This window comes from Pan paniscus, chromosome 5 (genome assembly GCF_029289425.2).
Source record: "Pan paniscus chromosome 5, NHGRI_mPanPan1-v2.0_pri, whole genome shotgun sequence".
Lineage (NCBI taxonomy): Eukaryota > Metazoa > Chordata > Mammalia > Primates > Hominidae > Pan > Pan paniscus.
In genome coordinates this window covers 27,368,988-27,389,300 of record NC_073254.2, presented here as the reverse complement: position 1 = coordinate 27,389,300, position 20,313 = coordinate 27,368,988, and the positions used below count along the sequence as shown (strand labels likewise).

Sequence of the window (20,313 nt, the reverse complement as noted above, 5' to 3'; positions counted from 1 at the left end):
ATATTTGTTCCCTTTTGTATGTGGCTGATTCTGTAGGCTACACAGGGAGAGGAGGTGGCTGCCTTGTTTCTACTATTGCAGCTCAGGGTTCCAGCTCTACTGTGTTCCTCTGGGCCCCAACTTAGGTCTTTAATGTTGCACAGCTTCAGGGATACATCATTCACTTCATAGGAAGAATCAAGTCCACAACTTGTACAGCCATACCTTGAAGGATGTAGCTCCCAAAGAGATGGAAGCCAGCCCTGTTTCCTGTAACAATATGGGTCTAATATTGACTTTGCTCTAACTCTTCTTTAAAGTGTGAATACCTAGCTTTTCTTATTGCCTGTATATATATGAATGAAAGACAATTCAATAGCTACCCTAACATTGGTATGGTGACTTCTCTCCCTGAGAGCCTACATAATTATGCAATATTGTGCCTAATTTTGAAACCACTTGATGATGTAAGACATATTAACAAAAACTGTTTAAGTGTATGAGCTATGCTCCCTCTTTCTTTTGAAATTGTCCTGGCCCTGTAAAAATGTGTGTATTGTGGTAGCCAGCTTCCAAAATGGCCCTTGATGAACCCGACTCTTGGCACTCATGCCCTTGTGTAGTCTCTTCCTACACTGAATTAGGCTTGGTCTCTGTGACCACAAGAATATGCTATAAGTGATAGTATATCACTTCTGAGGTTAGGTCATAAAATGTCTTGTGGCTTCTGCCTTGCTTCCTCTTTGGGATCTTGCTTTGGGGAAGGTCAGTTGCAACGTGATGAGACACACCAGCAGCCTATGGAGAGGCTCATGTAGCAAGGCATCAAAGCCTCCTGCTAGATGTCATGGGCATGAGCCACCTTGAAAGCCTCAGTTAAATTTTCAGCTAACTACAGCCCCAGCCAACCTCGTGACTGTCACCTCAGACCCTAAACCCCAACAGCCCAGCTAAGACTCTCCTTAATTCTTGACCCACAGAAACTGTCAGATAGTGTGTTTGTTGTTTTAAGTCACTAAATTTTGGGGTAATTTGATACGCAGCAATAGAAAAGTAATAACTGTGGGTTCACAATGGACTCAGAGCATCAATTGTTAATGCCTAATACTATCTATGTCTATCAGAAAACTGAAATCTTAACCAGTTTGATTGAACTATTAGCAAATTTTAAGACAGAAAACAAAAATTAAATGACAGCACAAATCTTTCCAGTGGAAAACCTTTCTTTTCCTTCTCCCCATCTTAACATATCTAAACTCCTCCCATCCTCTGTGGCTGAAAGGTTTTTATTCCTGTCTCCAGTACTATCATGAGACTACAGTAACTTTCTCTTCCTTTGTCTCTGCTCACCTTGTGGTACTTTATAATTTTCACTTGTATGAATATATTAACAAAATAATGTGGATATTATTTTTCTTCCAGACAATAGGAAGTAATGGTTCACAGTACAATCTTTGAGGTTAGCCTTCCTGAGTTTGTGTCCAAATGACATACTTAATAGTTACATGATTTCATGCAGGTCACTTACCTCTTACACATCTATAAGATGGTACTAACATAGTACCCACAAGTTGGGGCCATTACAAGGATTCAGGCATATAATTCAAGCAGTATTTGGCAAAGGAAATTCCTGATAAACATTTATTATGTTAAGACTATTATTACTAGCCAGCTCCAAGCAAGACTGTGGCTGAGAAATTAAACCTTGGCATAATTCCCAAGCTTATTAGACCTTGTAAAAAAGTTAGTGAGCTCTCCAAGCTTTGGTTTCCTTATATGTAAACTAGAAATAAAATAAACTCTCTCACTGGGCCTTGGGAGGATAAAACATTATGTAATAAATGCAAAACACCTAACATAGAGCCTGACAAATGGTAGGCGGGAAACAAATGTTCGTTGCTTCCTTTCCTCCCAGTTTCTTAAAGTAGACACTGTGCAGAGGGGCTGGGGGCTGGCTGCTAAATCATGCTAGATGCAGAAAAAGAAAATGTGCTTCAGGCTTTGTATGTTGAACTGAGTTGGGCAGAGACCCAAGCAGATTTCTATTATTTAAATGTCGAGCATTCCTCGTTTAGATATAGAAGTAACTTTTCCAATCTTATTTGATAGTACAGGTAACATTAAGACTCATATATTTTGATTTTATATCTTACACGTGGCTGATTTTCAATATTGTTGCTGTAATTAATGGCATCACTTGAAATCTAAAGGTTCTAGTATTTCTAATTCATATTCAGTGTACACACAAGTGATATATACTTGGACATATCTTTGCGTGGCAAACTCTTGAGCTTGGTTACTTGCAAAATAACTTCAGAGGCAAAGGCTGCAGGGGCTTTAATCCTATTTGAGCCCCACATACAAGAAGACAACAGGATGTAGAGATATGGGCACAGATGAGACATTGAGAAACTGGGTTCTGGCTCCTGCTGTGCTACCATCTACCTCCATCTGGTTTAGCTAAGCTATTTCTCTCCAGAAAGGCAGGATGTTGTAGGGGAAAGCTGTGAAGCCAGAAAGACTCATGTTTGAATCCTGGCTTCACCTCTTCCTGGTTGTGTGGTATTCGGTCAGTTTTTGATCATTCTGAGGTTTAGTTTCTTATAAATTGGGGGCAATAATATCTAACTCATAGGTTTGTAGTTTCAAATGAAACAAATATGCATAGTTTCTGTTATATGTTAGGTATTTAATAAACAGTGTTTGCTTTTCCTGTCTTCCCTAAGCCTCAGTTTTACCACCTGTAAAATGAGCTAATTAAATTAAGTCCCTTCCAGCTCTGATGTCCTATTATTGTAGTAATTACACTGTTAAATGAAACATTACAAATATCCTGTTAAATGAAACATTACAAATATCTGGCATTTGCTGGTGATGCATAATAAAATGCATCTATCTACAATAAGGAGAAGAAATATTGTGTTTGTGGAGGGGAAAGAACATAAAAATTTCTAAATGTATGAGTCTAAGAAGGAAGAACCACCCAATATAGATTACATAGATATTTTATTTGCATTCTGTTGTGTCTACAGATGGGCTGATGACAGTGATTAGATCACGAGGTATTAGTCAGAGACTCTGTCTAGTAAATAATGGCAGAACAGATCCAGGGACATCAACCCAGCTGGCAAAGTCACCCGTTGGGAAAAAGCAAAGCATGGTTGACCTTTCCATCAGAGCCCAAACTGTGTCTGATTATTTCATAATTCAGTTAGAATGAACTACTTCAAGGTAAAAAGAATTATTTTATTGTTTAAATTCAGACATAGAAAAATTAAAAGCAATAAATCTGAGGAGCTTGATTTAAGTTAGAAAAATCTGTGTGTGCCATGGAATACTACACAGCCATAAAAAGGAATGTTATCATGTCCTTTGCAGGGACATGGATGAAGCTGGAAGCCATCATCCTCAGCAAACTAACACAAGAACAGAAAACCAAACACTGTATGTTCTTACTCATGAGTGAGAGTTGAACAATGAGAACACGTGAACACAGGGAGGGGAACAACACACACCAGGGCCTGTTTTGGGGTGAGGGGTGAGGGAAGGGAACTTAGAGGATGGGTCAATAGGTGCAGCAAACCGCCATGACACACGTATACCTATGTAACCAACCTGCACGTTCTGCACATGTACCCCATTTTTTAGAAGAACTAAAGAAAAATAAATAAATAATGAAAATGTCTTAAACAGCACCCCCCAAAAAAAAATCTGTGTGTGCCCATGTGTGTAAAAAGAATATAAGAATATTCACCAGGTTGTAAAGAATACCTATTTTTAGATGATGGGGCTAGTTGAGTTTTGTTTTGTTGTTTGCCTATATATTTTAAAATTTTCTATAATTACTATATGTTGCATTGGTAGTGAGAGGGAAAAACAAGTTATGTGTATCGTAAGACACTCCCGTGGAGACTCGGGCAGGTTTCCCTCCTCCCCCACCTCCCAGGAACTGCAAGCAAATCACATATTCTGCAACTCAGTATAAGGGTCAGAGGCCCCATCGTTCCATTTTGATAGTTTCCCAAATAAAAAAAAAAGGTAAAACTTTCCTTTAAGAAGTTGAATCTGAGTATAATGACATAAAATGGCTCCATTGCCACATTTGTATCACACAACATTGAGACATTCTACCTTTGAATGTGTGGCGACACGTGAGCATCTGTCCATCCCCACATGCCCGTACATGGATGTCTTTGCTAGTATTTCCATGGTCGCCAAGATAACATAGGACCACCAGTTGCAGTGGGAAGAATCCAAAAGCTCAAGATTATAATTCTGGCTCCATTACTAGTAGCTGTGACCTTGGGAAGTCACTTGATTATTAGAAACATAGATTACTTCATCTCTAAAATGGGATCAATATCATGTGCCTAATAAATTTCCTTTTTATAGATAAAATGAGATAATAAATCAAAGCCCTTGGCACATAGTCTGAGTCTGCTTACTCTCATTTTCTTTTGCAATTTCAGTGTACATGTCCAGATTATTAAGCTAGCATCAGATATAAGGCTAATGTAAAAATATCTCTTGCAGTGTGATGTTTGAAATGTGGTCTAGCTTTTCAGAGACAAGAATTCAATTGGGCTAAGCCAAGTAGTTTCTTCTCTGCCTGTCACCTATCAAATTTAGTCACCAAACAGTGCATAATCAACTAAATGAAACAGAATATATTACTGCATGGGTTTTAAAAAGGTAATATGGCCGGGCATGGTGGCTCACACCTGTAATCCCAGCACTTTGGGAGGCCAAGGCGGGTGGATCACGAGGTCAGGAGTTCAAGACCAGCCTGGCCAACATGGTGAAACCCCATCTCTACTGAAAATACAAAAATTAGCCAGGCATGGTGGCAGGCACCTGTAATCCCAGCTACTCAGGAGGCTGAGGCAGGAGAATTGCTTGAACCCAGGAGGCAGAGGTTGCAGTGAGACAATATCGTGCCACTGCACTCCAGCCTGGGCAACAGAGCAAGACTCCATCTCAAATAAATAAATAAATAAATAAATAAATAAATAAATAAATAAATAAATAAAAAGGTAATATTCTGCATAATATTCCATGGTGTATATGTACCACAGCCATAAGAAAGAGCAAGATCATGTCCTTTGCAAGGACATAGATGGAGCTAGAGGCCATTATCCTTACCAAACTAATGCAGCAACAAATACCAAATGTTCTCACTTATAAGTGGGAGCTAAATGAGGAGAACACATGGGCACATAAAGGGGAACAACACACACTGGGGCCTATTGGAGGCCGGAGGGTGGGAGGAGGGAGAGGGTCACGAAAAATAACAAATGGGTACTAGGCTTAATACCTGGGTAATGAAATAATCTGTACAACAAACCCTCATGACACAAGTTTACCTATGTAACAAACCTGCACATGTATCCCTGAACTTAAAATAAATGTTTTTAAAAAGGAAGGTCTATTTTTAACCAGCTCTAACTGAATTCCCTTTTTCCTCTTCCTTTGCAGCATTTTGGAACAAGCTATAGTTATATACAATGATTGAGCTGCATTGAGGTTGTTTTTTTTTTTTTATCACGTGTGTTTTTTTAAATGACCTTATAAGTGTTAACTGAGAATTTTGCTTATTATAAAAATGCAAGCCAGAATTTGCAATAATCTTAGTGACTTCAAACATTTGGCTCATGTAAATATTTCAAATAGAGTATTAATTGTAAGTACTGGTGCTAGGAAGAAAATTTTGTATTTATAGAAGAAACTTTTCATTTAGAAAATATGTTTTTATAAACAATCTCCCAATCTTCTAAATAATGTGAAAGGAAAATAAAAGGCCCAGTAGAACCACATATTCAGAGGCCAATGTAAAACATGTTAGTGAAATTATTTTAGGAGTTACCAAGGAATATAGAATATTTTGGGTGGTTTTCCAAGATCTCCATACCAAGCTTTAGATCCATGGAACTTATTCCATACTGATAATCTAGGCTTGGCTATTCCATAGGATCTCCAAACTCAATATGCTTTAAATGGAGTTTCTTTTTCCTACCTTCACCTTGGTCATCCTCCTGTATTCTCCCTCTCAGGGAAGGGTTGCATCATTCACCGAGCAGGCCCAAATATAACATGTGGGAAGCATTCAAAGAACCTCCCTCTCACTTTCTGTCTACCTACTTTGTCACCACATAATCAGGAAAAAAATCTTCTTAATATTTCTAGAATCCTCTCCCCTTTTGAATTCTCTCAGTCAGTTCCCTCTTTAGGCTTTCTTCTTGTCTGAGTCACTGCAATAGCCTCCTGATGCCTCTCCTTGCCTCTGGTCTTCCTCCCCAGTGTGTCCTCTATATTAATGATCTCTATAAAAGCAGACCTGATAACATCTCCTCTGTATTCGCTGCTTTAGTGGATTCAGTATCAGCTTTGGGATTCCTTGGTCTGGCATGGCACAGCCTCACGTGCCATGACCCCTGCCTGCTGTTCTAGTCTTCTCTTATGCCATTCTCCACCTCTACAGTATAACCTGACAGCCTAGGCAGAGTCTAACACGTGCAGTTCTCCAGATGGATCACCCTCTTCCCATGCCTGTTCATGCCTTGTCACAGGCCACTTCACGCAGCCCAGAGTATTCTTTTTTATCCTCCCTCAGATGCAAGTGAATTGTCATCTCACCTTGAAGCCAACTTAGAAACAGAGCTGCATTGATGATAAACTGTAGAGTTTGCTCTGATTTCAGAGGAAATCAATACAGTTTAGCTAATGTTACCCAGAGGCAGAATGATACAGAGGATACTTTTAGAATTTGTTAGTAATTTTATTTTAAAATCAAAGTTGTGCTGCTTGTTCTTGTTCTTGTGTTTTAAGGCTGTTTCGTGTCTCCAAAGGGCTTGGAAATTTGAATCGGAAAGAAATGGCGTCAGAGAAAAGAAGTGATGGGGCGGGTGGGGGTCTCTCTTGGGAAGCAGAAGCCCTGCCTATTTCCTCTGAGGCTTGACAAAATTAAAGCATAATTAACATAAGAGCGGATACATTTATTAAACATGTATCAGGTGCTTGACGTCTTGCTTCGTGCTTTATATTTGTGTGTTTCTAAACTTTAGTCATTCCTATATGACTTTTTATGTATTTTGCTGTAGCTGAGTGCCATCTAGCCTATTATTTACTTAATATTACTCCTTAAATGGACTTAATCAGCCTATTTTTCTTGTACTGCTTGCTCTAAGCAGTGGTCTGTAAGTGTGCAGTGCTGGCTATATATTCTTATATTTTAATTAGTTTTTCTATTTATGTTTTTCTGAAACACCATAAAATAAATACATGATTATTATGAAAGAGTTACGTATTACCTGAAAATTATATATCATACCACAGTTTGTGAAACTATGGTTCATTTAATCCTCAAAATAACCGGTTGGGTTAAGAATTCTTATTACTGTCATTTGCATTCAAAAGGGAAAGGTGAGGCAGAGAGAGATTAAATAACTTGCCTAAAGTCACAAGCTAGGAAGTGAAAATCATCCTTTGAACTCAGAGCTGTGCAATTCTAAAGCTCAAGTCCTAAACACTATGATATTTTTAAGCTAATATGGGAAACTATCTTATTCATACCCCCAGTTTTATAAATATAAATATAAATATAACCTTGTAAAATTCCAAAGGTATGTGAAAGAAATTAAAAGTAAATACAAAAAAATTAAATAGTTGTGTAGGGTTGATTTTATTCTTCTTGATTTTTTTAAAGACAGAATCTCGCTCCGTTGCCCAGGCTGGTGCAGTGGCGTGATCACAGCTCACTACAACCTGGAAGTCCTGGGTTCAAGCAATCCGCCTGCCTCAGCCTCCTGAGTAGCTGGGACTACAGGTGTCCACTACCATGCCTAGCTAATTAAAAATATATATATATTTTGTAGAGATGGCATCTTGTTATTTTGCCCAGGCTAGTCTCTAACTCCTGGCCTCAAACCATCCACCAGCCTCGGCCTCCCAAAGTGCTGGAATTACAGGTGTGAGCCACTGTGCCTGGCCCTCTCATTTTTTTTCCTCTTTTGGCCAAAGGCATTAACACTCCCCTTGCTTTGCTTTTATGATTGAAAAAGGATATATAGATCTTGAAGATAACTTTGTTGAGTCCTAGTATTTCAGAAGTCCAATTTAAGACAAATATTCATTCCATGGTTTTGCATAAGTGTGTATGTCCAACTGCTTACTGAGAAATTCTTAAAAATATTAAAAATGATATTGGTGTGGGCTGATTTTGAGTGTTAGGCTCCCTATCCTTTCTTCTGCTAGCACAGGCACAAAGGGTGGTACCAACATTTTTGAGAAAACAGATTTGTTTGGGCAAATGAGGAGTGAGAATGATTTCCCTAGCACCTGGTGAATTGTTTATGCTAACTGGGTCATGGCTGGTGCTGGGTGAGTGTGGGCTGCCTCTCATGTGTGGTATGTGAGAGCAGGAATGATTGATTGAAATTAGTTCATTGTATTTTCACATCATTTTCTTCTTCTCTGGCTCTTGTTCTCTCATTTTCTCTCCCTCTTCCTCTCATCCCCATGCCCTACTTTACGTATGTGTCCTGGATCACAATACATGGCAAAGCAGATCCTTGCTGGGGGCAAAGGCACTAAGAGCATTGAAAGGCTGTGTACAGTTAAACTGTGAGCACCAAGAATGAGACTTTGCGTACAGAGAATTGTCCTGTTCCCAGGGCACACTCCAGAACAGGAGGGTTGGATTCAATGGTCATCTATGTATCTGTTGGAGTTGACAGGTTGGCTAGCTCCACGATACTTTTTCTCTTGATCTGCCTTCACTGTCTTTTTCACCCATCATGTTCCCTGTATTAAACACAGGTTTGGAAAGCCTGGGTGTGAGCAATTAGAGGTCTGAAATGGAATGAGTGGGCAGTTAGGAGGGTAGGCATGGTAGGTAGTTTGTCAGTTGTGTGTGAAGTGCCATATACTGCTTCCTGACTAGGGTGATGGAGAAAAACAATAACAACAACAAATAAAAACAAAAACAAAATAAAACAACAAGTATTTGTTGAGGGTGATGCCTCAAGCACCAAGACTGGAAACAATAAAAAATAAATTCTTATCTGAAGCACTTCTCAGAGACAAAGTTCTGGAAAACAGTATGATTACATATCAACTATTTGGATAGCAAACCAACAAAAATACAGGATATTACCTAGCAGGACTCTGAGGGGCAGGTGGGAGGACATTAGAAGGGAGAATGGAAAAAGTTATAACCCAGTTGTTTAATCGTGTCCAGATGAGGATTGGGTTGACTTGCAAGCACTGTTCCTGCCCCAGTCCTTCTGAAGCAAATCAGACCTGTAGGTCCAGATATGAGCCATATGTAAGGTCATGACATGAAGGGCTCAGGAGACAGGCATGGAGGAAGAAGACAACCTGATTTCCACTGTGCAAGACTCCTAAAACACCATGGCCAGGCTTCCAGTGAGTGGTTCTCAACGTGTGTGTTTCCAGTGTGTGGTTTTAGGTGGGTGTCTACACCTGCCTTCCTTAAAGTCTGGTTAGAAGCGTGAGTGGGATGGTAACTAGTTTGAGGATTAATCAGCCAAAAAGTATAAAAACAGGACAGTAAACATCTAAGAAGGAAGGGAAAAGGGGATCTCAAGGTGCAGCTCACAGCTGGCTTTCTGGACATGTTCAGAGCAGCTTTTAAACTCAGCTCAATTAAGCTCACCATAGTAAGAGTTGGGTGTTTGCCTATTCCATAATTCTGCTTTTAGGCAGAATGAAAACTCCATCATCCCAGACTATTCTATATCAAAAAGCCCTTTTCAGAAGAATACTACTCAGGGATCCCTGGAAGTCTATTTTAAAAGACTGATTTTTTTCAATAATAGACCTAAATTTCCCTGCTGTATATTCTTACTTTTGTTTAATTTCTTCTGTCTTATATGAGATGCAGCAGAGTTGATGACTTGCTTCCATTGCCTATATCTCTATGTATTTGAATATTATTTTTGCATGTCCTTCCCTTCAGTCTTATGCAGGTTCCATTTTCAACTAAAGATTTTAATTCTTTAAAAGTGTTAGGAGGTTCTATTTTCTAAATCTTGAATAATCACACCCTTTCCTGGAGTCTAAAATGTATCTTTATACTATGTACCCATAAAAATGTTAAAAATATAACAATTTTTTAAAAAATTCTTTTTATAGTGTAGATTTAAGCATTCTCACCCCATCAGTTCAATAGAGACATTTAATAAATGTTAGTGCTTCCACTGTATAAGAAGGATGATATTAAGCACCAAGAAGATGCTGTTTAAGGAGATCACTGTGATTGAGGTAAGTCACAGACACTTAAGTAATCGTAAAACAAGAGTATCAATAACTAATCAATAACAATAGACAAGGTACTAGACACTTTATAGGCATACCTCACTTAATTCCCAAAGTCTCCTGCGGATTCAGAGCTAGCATTATATCTATTTTGATGAGGAATCTGAGGTTTAAAGAAGTAAAGCCATTTATATGAGCTCATGCATCTAGCAGGTGGTGGAGGCAGAATCATAGATGATGACAATGGCTGTAGTGTAGGCGTGAACAGCTGTAGTATAGGCAATGGGAGGAAGGCCTGGGAAAGTTAAGCAAAGCTTCACAGGGGAGGTGACAATGGGGCTGGGTCTCCCTGTAAGCACAGCAAAGGAAATAGTATGAGCATGTTTTGTGTTTGTTACTACTGTTCCTGATTTTGAACTAATGGAGTGCTACCAAATGTCTTTGTCTCTTGGGGCCATGTTTGAAGTCCTAGAGGTTTAGAGTCAGGTTTAGAGTATATTTAACTCAAAGCTGAAGACTCAAAAGTCAGCTGCTCTGACCGATTTCACAGAGTGGGCAAAGAGTGGAGGTGGGTGGAGGTGTGAGGGGAGAGAGGGGGTTTGGATGAATTCCTCTGTATTTCCAAAAACAACTTAAAGAGACTCTTAGCTGCTCACTGTGGCATTCATCAGTTGTCAAAACTGGCATTTCCCTTTGTTGAACAAGACAATGTAGATGACAGAAAAGGTGCATTATGACAAGTAACAGTGACGACTGAGCCTGGTTCTAATGCCGAGTGTTATTTTAAATGATAAAAGAGGGGAAATCATTAGCAGGAGTCACTAGGATTGCCTAGTGACTTTTGTCATTTGGCTGCCTTTTAATGTATTTTCCCTTTAGAAGGTAATTTAAATGTCCAAGGATATTGATGGTTTTTGAGAAAAGAAACCTCACACAGTGGACAGGGCATGGATGTGGTAAAATGAGATCTGGTTCTGTCTCTGCTGTCCTCTTTTAAGCTGTGTGATTTGAGTTCCCAGCAGAATGACTCTGAGCCACAGCTTGACCATCCCTGGAAGTGTGGTTTGGTCAGGGAAGTTACCTTCGCTGATCTGCGGGGTTGATTTGATCAGTCTAACTAGATGAGAGGTTGCCTCTGCCTGGCAAGCAGCATGAGACAGCTTAAACAAAATAGCTTGGGCTTTGGAGATGGATATGTTTGAATGAAAACTCTGACTCTGCTGTTGTCTAAATGTACAGCCCTTTCAAGATACTTCACCTCATCAGTCTTCAGTTTTCTAGTCTGCAACATGAGCATAGGATTCCCGCTTCCCAAAGTTCCTTTGAGGATTAACAGATACAATGAATATACAAGGGGCAGCCCTTGATACAAAGTCATTTTTATTTTTACTTTTATATATTTATTTATTTTTTGAGATGGAGTCTCGCTCTGTCACCCAGGCTGGAGTGCAATGGTGCGATCTCAGTTCACTGCAACCTCTGCCTCCTGGGTCCAAGTGATTCTCCTGCCTCAGTCTCCTGAGTAGCTGGGATTACAGGTGCCCACCACCACGCGCAGCTAACTTTCGTATTTTTAGTAGGGACAGGTTTCACCATGTTGGCTAGATTGGTCTCGAACTCCTGACCTCAGGCGATCTGCCTGCCTTGGCCTCCCAAAGTGCTGGGATTACAGGTGTGAGCCACTGCGCCAGCCATGGTGCTTTTTAAAAGTCCATTTGCATCTTCCCCATGGTTCAAATTCATTTAAAGTGGAAGACCTAGATAGAGAAAGTTATTCGGGGAAGAATAGCTGCATGATGCTAAAACCTTTTACTATGAAACAAAGGTCAGTAGTTGTCAGCCCTGGCTCCACATTTGAATCTTGTGGGGGCAGTTTAAAAGATTACCGTGTGTGGGGCTTATCCCCAGAGATTCTGATTTAATTGGTCCATAGTGGACTCTAGCATTTAGGTTGTGAAATCTCCCAGGTGTGGCCTATAATCCCAGCATTTTGGGAGGCTGAGGTGGGAGGACTGCTTGAGGCCAGGAGTTTAAGACCAGCCTGGGAAACATAGCAAGATTCTGTCTGTAAAACTTAAGAAATTAGCCAAGCATGGTGGCATGTGCCTACAGGTACTTGGGAGAATGAGGCTGGAGGATTGCTTGAGCCCAGGAGTTTGAGGCTGCAGTGAGCTATGATCCTGTCACTGTACTTTAGCCTGAGATGACAGAGCCAGACCCCCTCTCTCTCTCTCAAAAAAAAAAAAAAAAAAAAAAAAAAAGGCCAAAACAAGGATTCCAGGTGGTGTTTGTAATGTGCACTGAATTCAATTGTTGCTTCTCAAACTTTAATATAAATTACCTGGAGATTTTGTTAAAATGCAGATTCTGATTCTCTAGGTCTAGGGTGGGGCCTGAGATTCTACATTCCTAACAAGCCCCAGATGAATGAATGAAGCTGGTGCTGTCAGTCTGGGATCACACTCTGGGTAGCAAGTGACTGATGATCCATAACGGTGGTTCTCAAGCTCCAGTATTCATCATAAAAACCCATGGGCTAGTTGAAAAAATAGCACTGGAGCCTGGGGCTGGCCCTCCCAGGGTCTGTTTCTCTTGGCTTAGGAAGAGACCTAAGACAGTCCCTGGCCTATAATGTCCATTTTAACCTAAAAATCTCATGATGTTAATTTTGTGATTTTATAATATGTCTTCTCTTCAAGTTCAATTGTTCACTACAAAATTACAGAGTCTGAAGTTGAGTGTGTGGGGTAGCATTGTCAGAAACCTGAAACACAGATGAGCTCAAATTATGTGATGCCAAGACATGTTGATATTTGAAGCCATGTGTATCTCTAACCTCTGGAGTTCTCCTTTTCAGTTAAAGGGGACTTCCGCAGAACTCCCTTCGTGTTAGGATTTACCATTGGCAAACGACTCACTAGTTAATCAAGAGAGCCTCCTTCACTGACAGGAGGCAAACAGGAGGACCCTGTACATTTTCTGCTCTCTGCAACACATCATACCTTCTAAAGCAGAATCATAAGAGAGGCAGCTGATCTCCCCCACCTTGAGGTCCAACCAGGGGAAAATGAAGTTGGGAGAAGATAACAGGTTCTTTATTCAGAAGAATAGATCAGGCAATAGATCAGGGAATTCCAAAAGAATTTTTCTCATGATAAATTGCCTTTTTCCTTCTTTTTCTTCTCACCCTCCTGGATTCCTCTTGCTTTAACTAGCTAAAACGTCCTCTATTCAAGGGAAGGCTATTGCCACTTTCCAAGAAAAATCTAAAAGAAACAACTCTGTGTGGATCAAAAACATAATTCTGGCATTGTTGCTTTGGATAAATATTTTGCACATGACTAATACAGAAGGTGTTATCTTCCTGGAACTTTATGAGTTTGTAAATAAATTGATATGAGGCTGTCATGTGGGAAATGAGAGAGGGGAACTCAGATTTTCTTGCTTTTCCCTTTAAAAACATTTACATCTGTAAGAACACTTGATCAGTCTATAGAAATATCTGCATGACAGTGAGAATAGACTACTCAAAAATGCAATAATCACACAACAGTTTAGCCAACCAAGCCTTAGGTCACCCAAGTTTTAGATACTTAACCCCATACTGTACTTTCAAGTTGGCCTTCTTTTTAGAAGAAGTAATCAAATTGGGGCTACTTGGCCTTACTAATATCCTCTGCACTGGCTGGACTGGCCAAATAGAGAACTGCCATGTGGTGGAGTGATTCAGCAATAGCATGAGACCCTAATTGTCTCAAATGTGTTTCTCAAGAGCTGGCCGCCAGCTTGCCCTCCTTCACTGGTCCTCGGAGCCTTGCCGTTGGTTCGATACAAGCTTGAATCCGGCCAATGTGTGCATCTGGTTTGGATGGGAAGGGTGCCGGCCATGGTACTCAGGCCTTCACCCATTCACTGTTCCTTTATTAGGCCTAAGGGGTGCTGGTTGTCCAGGACAGACTGTGGAATCTGTGCAAAGGGGAGGGAAGCTACAGTGGAGGAACCCATGCAATGCAGTGCCAAGCCCCAATTAATGGTAAAAGCAGAACTTGAGAAAGGAGCCTCCCAAGGTGATAGGTCCTGTGTGCTGGGGATCTAGGGAAGGTGTTGGAGGGAGAGGGACTCTCATCTTTAAAGTGAAATGAAGGACAAGACAGATGGAGAGCAGCAAGATGAGCTATTTTTCAGTTTTGCCCTGAGTTGGGTTTTGACAGGACAAGAAATGAATCACTGCATTTTTAAATGTATTTAAAATTTCTATTTTTTGTGGTTGTTGCTAGAAATAGGTTTAACTTTTTAACTTTTATCAGGCCACATTTCTTGTTTGCAAGGCAGTGGCTTCATTGTGAAGTTTTTTTTTTTTGACAGAATCTCACTCTGTTACCCAGGCTGGAGTGCAGTGGTGCCACCCCCACTCACTGCGACCTCCGCCTCCCAGGTTCAAGCGATTCTCCTACCTTAGCCTCCCGAGTAGCTGGGATTACAGGCATGCCACTGCGCCTGGCTAATTTTTATATTTTTAGTGGAGACAGGGTTTCACCATGTTGGTCAGGCTGGTCTCGAACTCCTGACCTCCAGTGATCCACCTGCCTCGGCTTCCCAAAGTGTTGGGATTACAGGCGTGAGCCACTGTGCCAGGCCCATTATGAAGTTTTAAACAGAAGAGGATGGGCTTTTGCTGGGATTTTTACTTTATTGATTTGCTCGTGTGTAGCATTTCTTATGTGGCAGACACTGTTTTAAGCACTTTAAAATCTTACCTCATTAATGCTCTTAACAACCTGTGAATTAGGAACTATTACTGTTTGCATTTTGCAGAGGAGCCTGCAACCACTATGTCATCCTGCCTCTAGTGTTGAGTACAATGTTCCTGTTGTGAGGTGGAAGAGGAGAAAACGGGATTAGGTGGACTGGTTCGTAAATACTGTCCCTAGACTGATGAACTGGCTAGGTAGCCATCCCTGGAGCTCTTGCTTAAAATGCAAATTCACAGGCCTTACACCGGGATATCTGATTCAGGAAGACTGGGGGTTTTGAAACATTGACCTAGACAATGTGTGCAGGAACCCCCGCCCCTCCTGCAAATCCAGGAATCCTTGATTGAAACATCATCTGATTACTCTAATACGAACATGACTCCAGGGAGCAACAGTAGCTTATGCTGCCACCTCCCATGCATTTTCTAGTCCTTCCAGCTCCGGTGTCTAAACCACAGTCACTGATGGTGACAATTCTGACCACTCCACCCCCAGCTCCATCTGCTGAAAACCAGAAGGCTGCCTTGAGTCCTCCCGAGCCTCCCACACCCTGCCTGCTTTCCTTCCGTAAGATCTTGGAGCCCACGGTCTTCTTAAAGGCTTAAACCATCCCCACAGCAAGACAAAATGGGCATCTTTATTCTCTATAATTAACTGCTTCCCCCCTTTCTGTTTTGCCAACAGCTATGCGGTTCAGCGGGATGACCCCGCTACGGAGCATTATTGTCTCATTCCAGTCGAATGGACCAATCACATAGCAATGTGTGACCTTGAGACTGGAGAAGGGATTGAGCCTAACTTCATCCCCCACCCCCTTCCAGCCTCCATTCTACCTCTACTTCCAGCATTTTCTTACTTGCAGACCCAGAAGAGGTTGGAGGTCCTGGCCAGTCTCTCACTCTTTTCCTTCTTCACTCACATTTTTATGTGTCTTTAAGTGGCTGGGAACAGCCATGTTGACTCCATACACCCAGAAGGTTGAGGAGAGTTTGCTATTACATCACTTCTGCTAATTTCAGCTCTGCTGATGAGCACACAGACCTCAGCAAATCAACCAGACCATTTCCAACCCCTCTTGACTTTAACAAGACTGGGTCATGCTCTGAGAAATGAAAGCAGAGAAGGAGACGGCTTGCAAGCCCCCTGAGGTTACCACGATAAGTTGGCTTGAGAGGGAGGTAAAAGCAATTCAGAGGACCACTTGGGAAAGCCCAGACAGGATATTATCAGTGGCCTGTGTAAAGTTCCCATCACCATCTAAAGGGAAAGATGCCAGAATTATAAAAACTGACTGCATTATCTTCTCAGCTCTGCTTTGTGACTTCTAAGAATTCAACTGCTTTTCTATTCTAAAATAGGGACATTGTCCTCCTTCTCAATGCATCACCTGTATCATTTGGGACATGCCCATCATCAGGTTGCTTTGACTGATCACCTTAAACATTTCATGGAAAACAGAAAATATGTGGAAAAAAAGATCTCCTCCTTGTCACGAGATCCCATATAACACTCCAGCTTCTTCTTTAATGTGGTGGAAAAACATTCTAAATACCCCAACAGAAGGGCAAGAAAACTGGAACCTAACTGACCATCTTGAAACATGTAATAAAAACAGACACATCAACCACACTTCCCAACAGGCTTGCTCCCTGAATGTACACTAGTAATTATCTGAGGCAGTAACTGAATTCAGCTAAAATAGAGAAGGCAGCTATAGAGAAGCTCAGCGCTTCTCTCAGGAGCCCCTAATCCTGCTGGATTCCAGTCCACTGGGTCATGATGCCTTAAGATTTCAAGTGCTGTGGCTGCAAACTGGAAATTCTCCAAGGGGAAGAGCATTCTTGATTCTTTTTGGACATAAGTGTTGGACACAGGTGGTAGGAAATCATTTCTAACATAGCTTTCTGAGGGGCACTTGCACCAAAAGTTGGGCATTTTTTTAACCACATCCAAGAAGTGTGGATTTATTTATTCTATTATATACCTGCCTCAATTCCAGCAGCAGTTTGGTAGAGGTTATCAACTTAGAAATACCAGTTATTAAACTTTCAGAGCAAGGCTTTAACAGCTACAGCCTACATGGCTGTTCATATAAAACCGACGTGCAAATAAGAGGAATTTCTTTTTCTTATTTTATTACCTTGAGCTCCTTGACTGTAGAAGAATCTTTGAGCTGACTCAACATCCAAGAGTCTGTGAGCAGACTCTACATCCAGAAAATAATCCATTTTGGGATAATCCATCCTTGATGTTCCAAACACAGAGTTTTGAGAGAAAATGTTCACTGGAACACCTATAAAGGGGAAAAAAAAATCCACAATATTTTAGATGTCAAGTATAAAGTGTATATATAGATTTACTTTAAAATGTTTGAATAAGAATATCCCATTATAATATTCTACTACTTGATGGACATTTGCAATTCTAAAGCCACCCCCCAGCATAGCTTTCCTACCGTATGAGAAAATGCTGCATTTAGCCAACATTCATTGAAAGTAATATATTCTACCCAGGAAAAACAGATGATCTGATCTAAAGAGAGATAACATACCAGCCTTTCCTTGCTTTATATTCTCTGGAACATATACTGTTAAATTCACATGCTATCAGTTTTCAAAAGGTCTACTTGATAAATAGCGTCATTAAGTGTCAGCCGTTGTGAGTGTTGATCCTCAGCTCATCCCGGGACTTTCGGATTCCCCTGGAGCAGGGAAAATTGCCTGGGAATCTGAGCCTCCACTCATAGATGCCGTGCGTTTATGACACACACTGACATATTTGCTGTACAAATGCTTTGAATTCCTTCCTTTCTGGCGATTCCCTTCAGCACATTTTATAAAATGCTAGAGGATCGTCACCTGCCTGTGCCTGGCAGGGGCTGATTTTTGAGAAACAATTGTGGTTGGTAGAGCAGCAACAATGATTGCAGCACTGCAATGATCCCTATGATATTATCATACACTAGCCTGTCACAAAGCTAATATACTTCCCCAGAAAACATTCAGCCTGTTGGGTTCTTTTTTCAAGCCTATGTAGCCTTTCCCTGATACTCACACAAATGAATTATCTCTATTTCTGCAGAATATTTTTTTGGAAAGAATTAACAAGACAAAGTCATTAAAACCAAGCTTGGAAGTCTAATCCAATTGGTTTCTCTGTCTAACAGTATGTATTTTAATTTAAGAAACCAAGTCCGGTAAGACAAAACTTTAAAAAATACCCAAAGGTACCCCAATAGCAAATATACTTACTGCAAAAAATAAAAATCAAAGGCTATCTGTCAGCGGTAAAACAAGAGCCGTTCCAGCCAGAGTGTCTTTGATCTTGCTAAATATTCCCGGTGAAAGTAAACGATTTTGATTGTTTGATTAGAGCAGTGATGAATAATGCATACAGTCCACTGGACTTCCTTTATCAGATAAAATGGCCAGAGCACGTTACCTTAGCAACGGAAGGTGACGCCAGCCTCAGCCTCTGCACCCTCCCCTGCGAAGGGAGAAAATTACCAGTTTCCCGTGTAAAACTTTGGCAGAAAATCATCAAATCCACATGCATACATCATGCAGGGCTATTCCCCAGCCCCCTATCTCTTAGGCAGAGAAGTGCCATAGTCATTAAAAAAAAAAAAAAAACAGATTTATATCTTCATTGTTTATTTTCATAATCCCAAATCTTAGTTTGATTTGCAGCTACAAAAGAATAGAATATGAAATGATTAAAAATTTAATATATAGAAAAGTTGTCTAGAAATTTTTTTGGGGGCACCAGTTATTACCCTAATGCTGGCCTAAGAGTGGCAGGGAATGGGGGAGTTTAGGGAAAGGCCATTTTAGCTTAGCATACGTTAGACATTCCCCTGTTATAATTAATACACAGAACAGCCACCGGCATCTAGGCTGAAAATAACTCTTCCCTTCTGCAAATCAGTCACTGGAAGAAGCTTAAAAAGCTGTCTGAAATTTCCCAGATTCTGAAAGACGTATTATAGCATAGATTTTGTGGGAGATCCCCACTCCCCCCACAACCCCCATCCCCGGCAAAGGAAAATTAGCCAAAAAGATATTTGAAAGGAAGAGTCTGGAAGTTAGCGGATACTCACCGGCACTTGTTGACCCCTTTCAACAGGACACGGTAGAGTACAAAACAAAGCAGTGTGACGCTTCTGAGCCCGCAAGCCCAAATGAACAGCTTCTAATTTTCCCTTCAATCTCGCTTCAAGAGCACTGAGCAGAGGGAAGTGATGGATTTGCCCATTTATACTGTGATGAAATGCAACCCTTAAGAAGAGATCTGAGTGGAGCTGCTCTTTAGAACACATTAGACTGCTAATTTAAGAAAATTGAAAGGTTTTGTTTTACTGTCTTTTATGTGTTCTTCTCTGCTACCCCCTCAATTTAATTTGCATTTAAAATTATTCTCATGTCTCCTCAGCTCTCCAAGGTGTGGAGTACTTTCTAATCACGAAGGCTGCTCCAGTAGGGTTTGGTGCAACACCACTTTTATGCTGAGCTGCAAAACAAGGCAGGTAGTCATAACTGTGAGCTGTTTTCTGGAGCGAAATACAGAGGGCACGTTTGATGTCACCCCTTCCCTCTTGCCTGGCTTTCTTCCTTTCCTTGCTTCTGATTGCCTGGTCAAACATCCAGTGCAGATCATGCCAGTCTGCCTAAATGCATTTCTCTCTGTCTGAATGTAACAAAATAATCCCAACAACAAAAATAAACTTTGGCTAGTATCTCAAGTTATTCTGGTTTAATATTCTTCCTACCAAACCTCAGTAATGACTTTTAGGCACAGTACTTTGAGATCTTCATGCAGGGCATAGTGATAGCCAAATGCAAGCCCTACTGTGGGTTTTCCACAACCTCTTGCACCCTTTGTTGACCAAGCAGAATTGCTCATTAGTATGGTGTGGTGTGCAGTGGGTCAGCTTGTTAAGAAAAGAGCATTTACATTTGATAAGCCTCGGAAGGAAGACCATCAACACCACCCCTGTCCCCCCACTCCCTATACACAGCTCGGCTGGCTGCCCTTGAAACAAACCTGAAAGTCCTCTGCTGTTTGTTTTGTGGGGTCTCCCTCTCCCACCCGATCAGAACAGATCAGACACCAAGCCGGTGCTGCAGACAGTTAAGCCTCATGAAAAAGGAAGCTGAAACTACCAATCATATGCCCTTGTAGGAAAGTCAACTATGGACTCTGAATTCTCAAAGCTTTGCTCCAACCCAAGGACTGACTTCTTTAAAGTTACTTTTCTATTCAGCACCCACTGGAGACATGCTGAACACTTGACATTTATAAGAGG

General features: G+C 40.9%; 1 protein-coding gene across 5 annotated transcripts in view; it reads right to left on the bottom strand.

Moving 5' to 3' along the window:
• PHACTR1 (phosphatase and actin regulator 1) overlaps window positions 1-19,400 on the bottom strand; it is a 574,931-nt gene extending 555,531 nt beyond the window's left edge. The window contains exons 1-3 of one of the 5 annotated variants that reach the window (XM_024928986.4): window positions 19,108-19,400; window positions 18,450-18,494; window positions 17,149-17,301 (exon numbers count right to left, since the gene is read on the bottom strand). In XM_024928986.4, the coding sequence (XP_024784754.2) occupies window positions 17,149-17,251 (103 nt within the window). In that variant the 5' untranslated portion in view covers window positions 17,252-17,301; window positions 18,450-18,494; window positions 19,108-19,400. Of the gene's footprint in view, window positions 1-17,148; window positions 17,302-17,559; window positions 17,810-18,259; window positions 18,495-19,107 lie in introns of those variants that run through there. The other 4 variants (XM_034961451.3, XM_034961452.3, XM_034961453.3 and 1 more) reach the window with 4 other exon arrangements.
• Window positions 19,401-20,313: the final 913 nt, after the last annotated feature.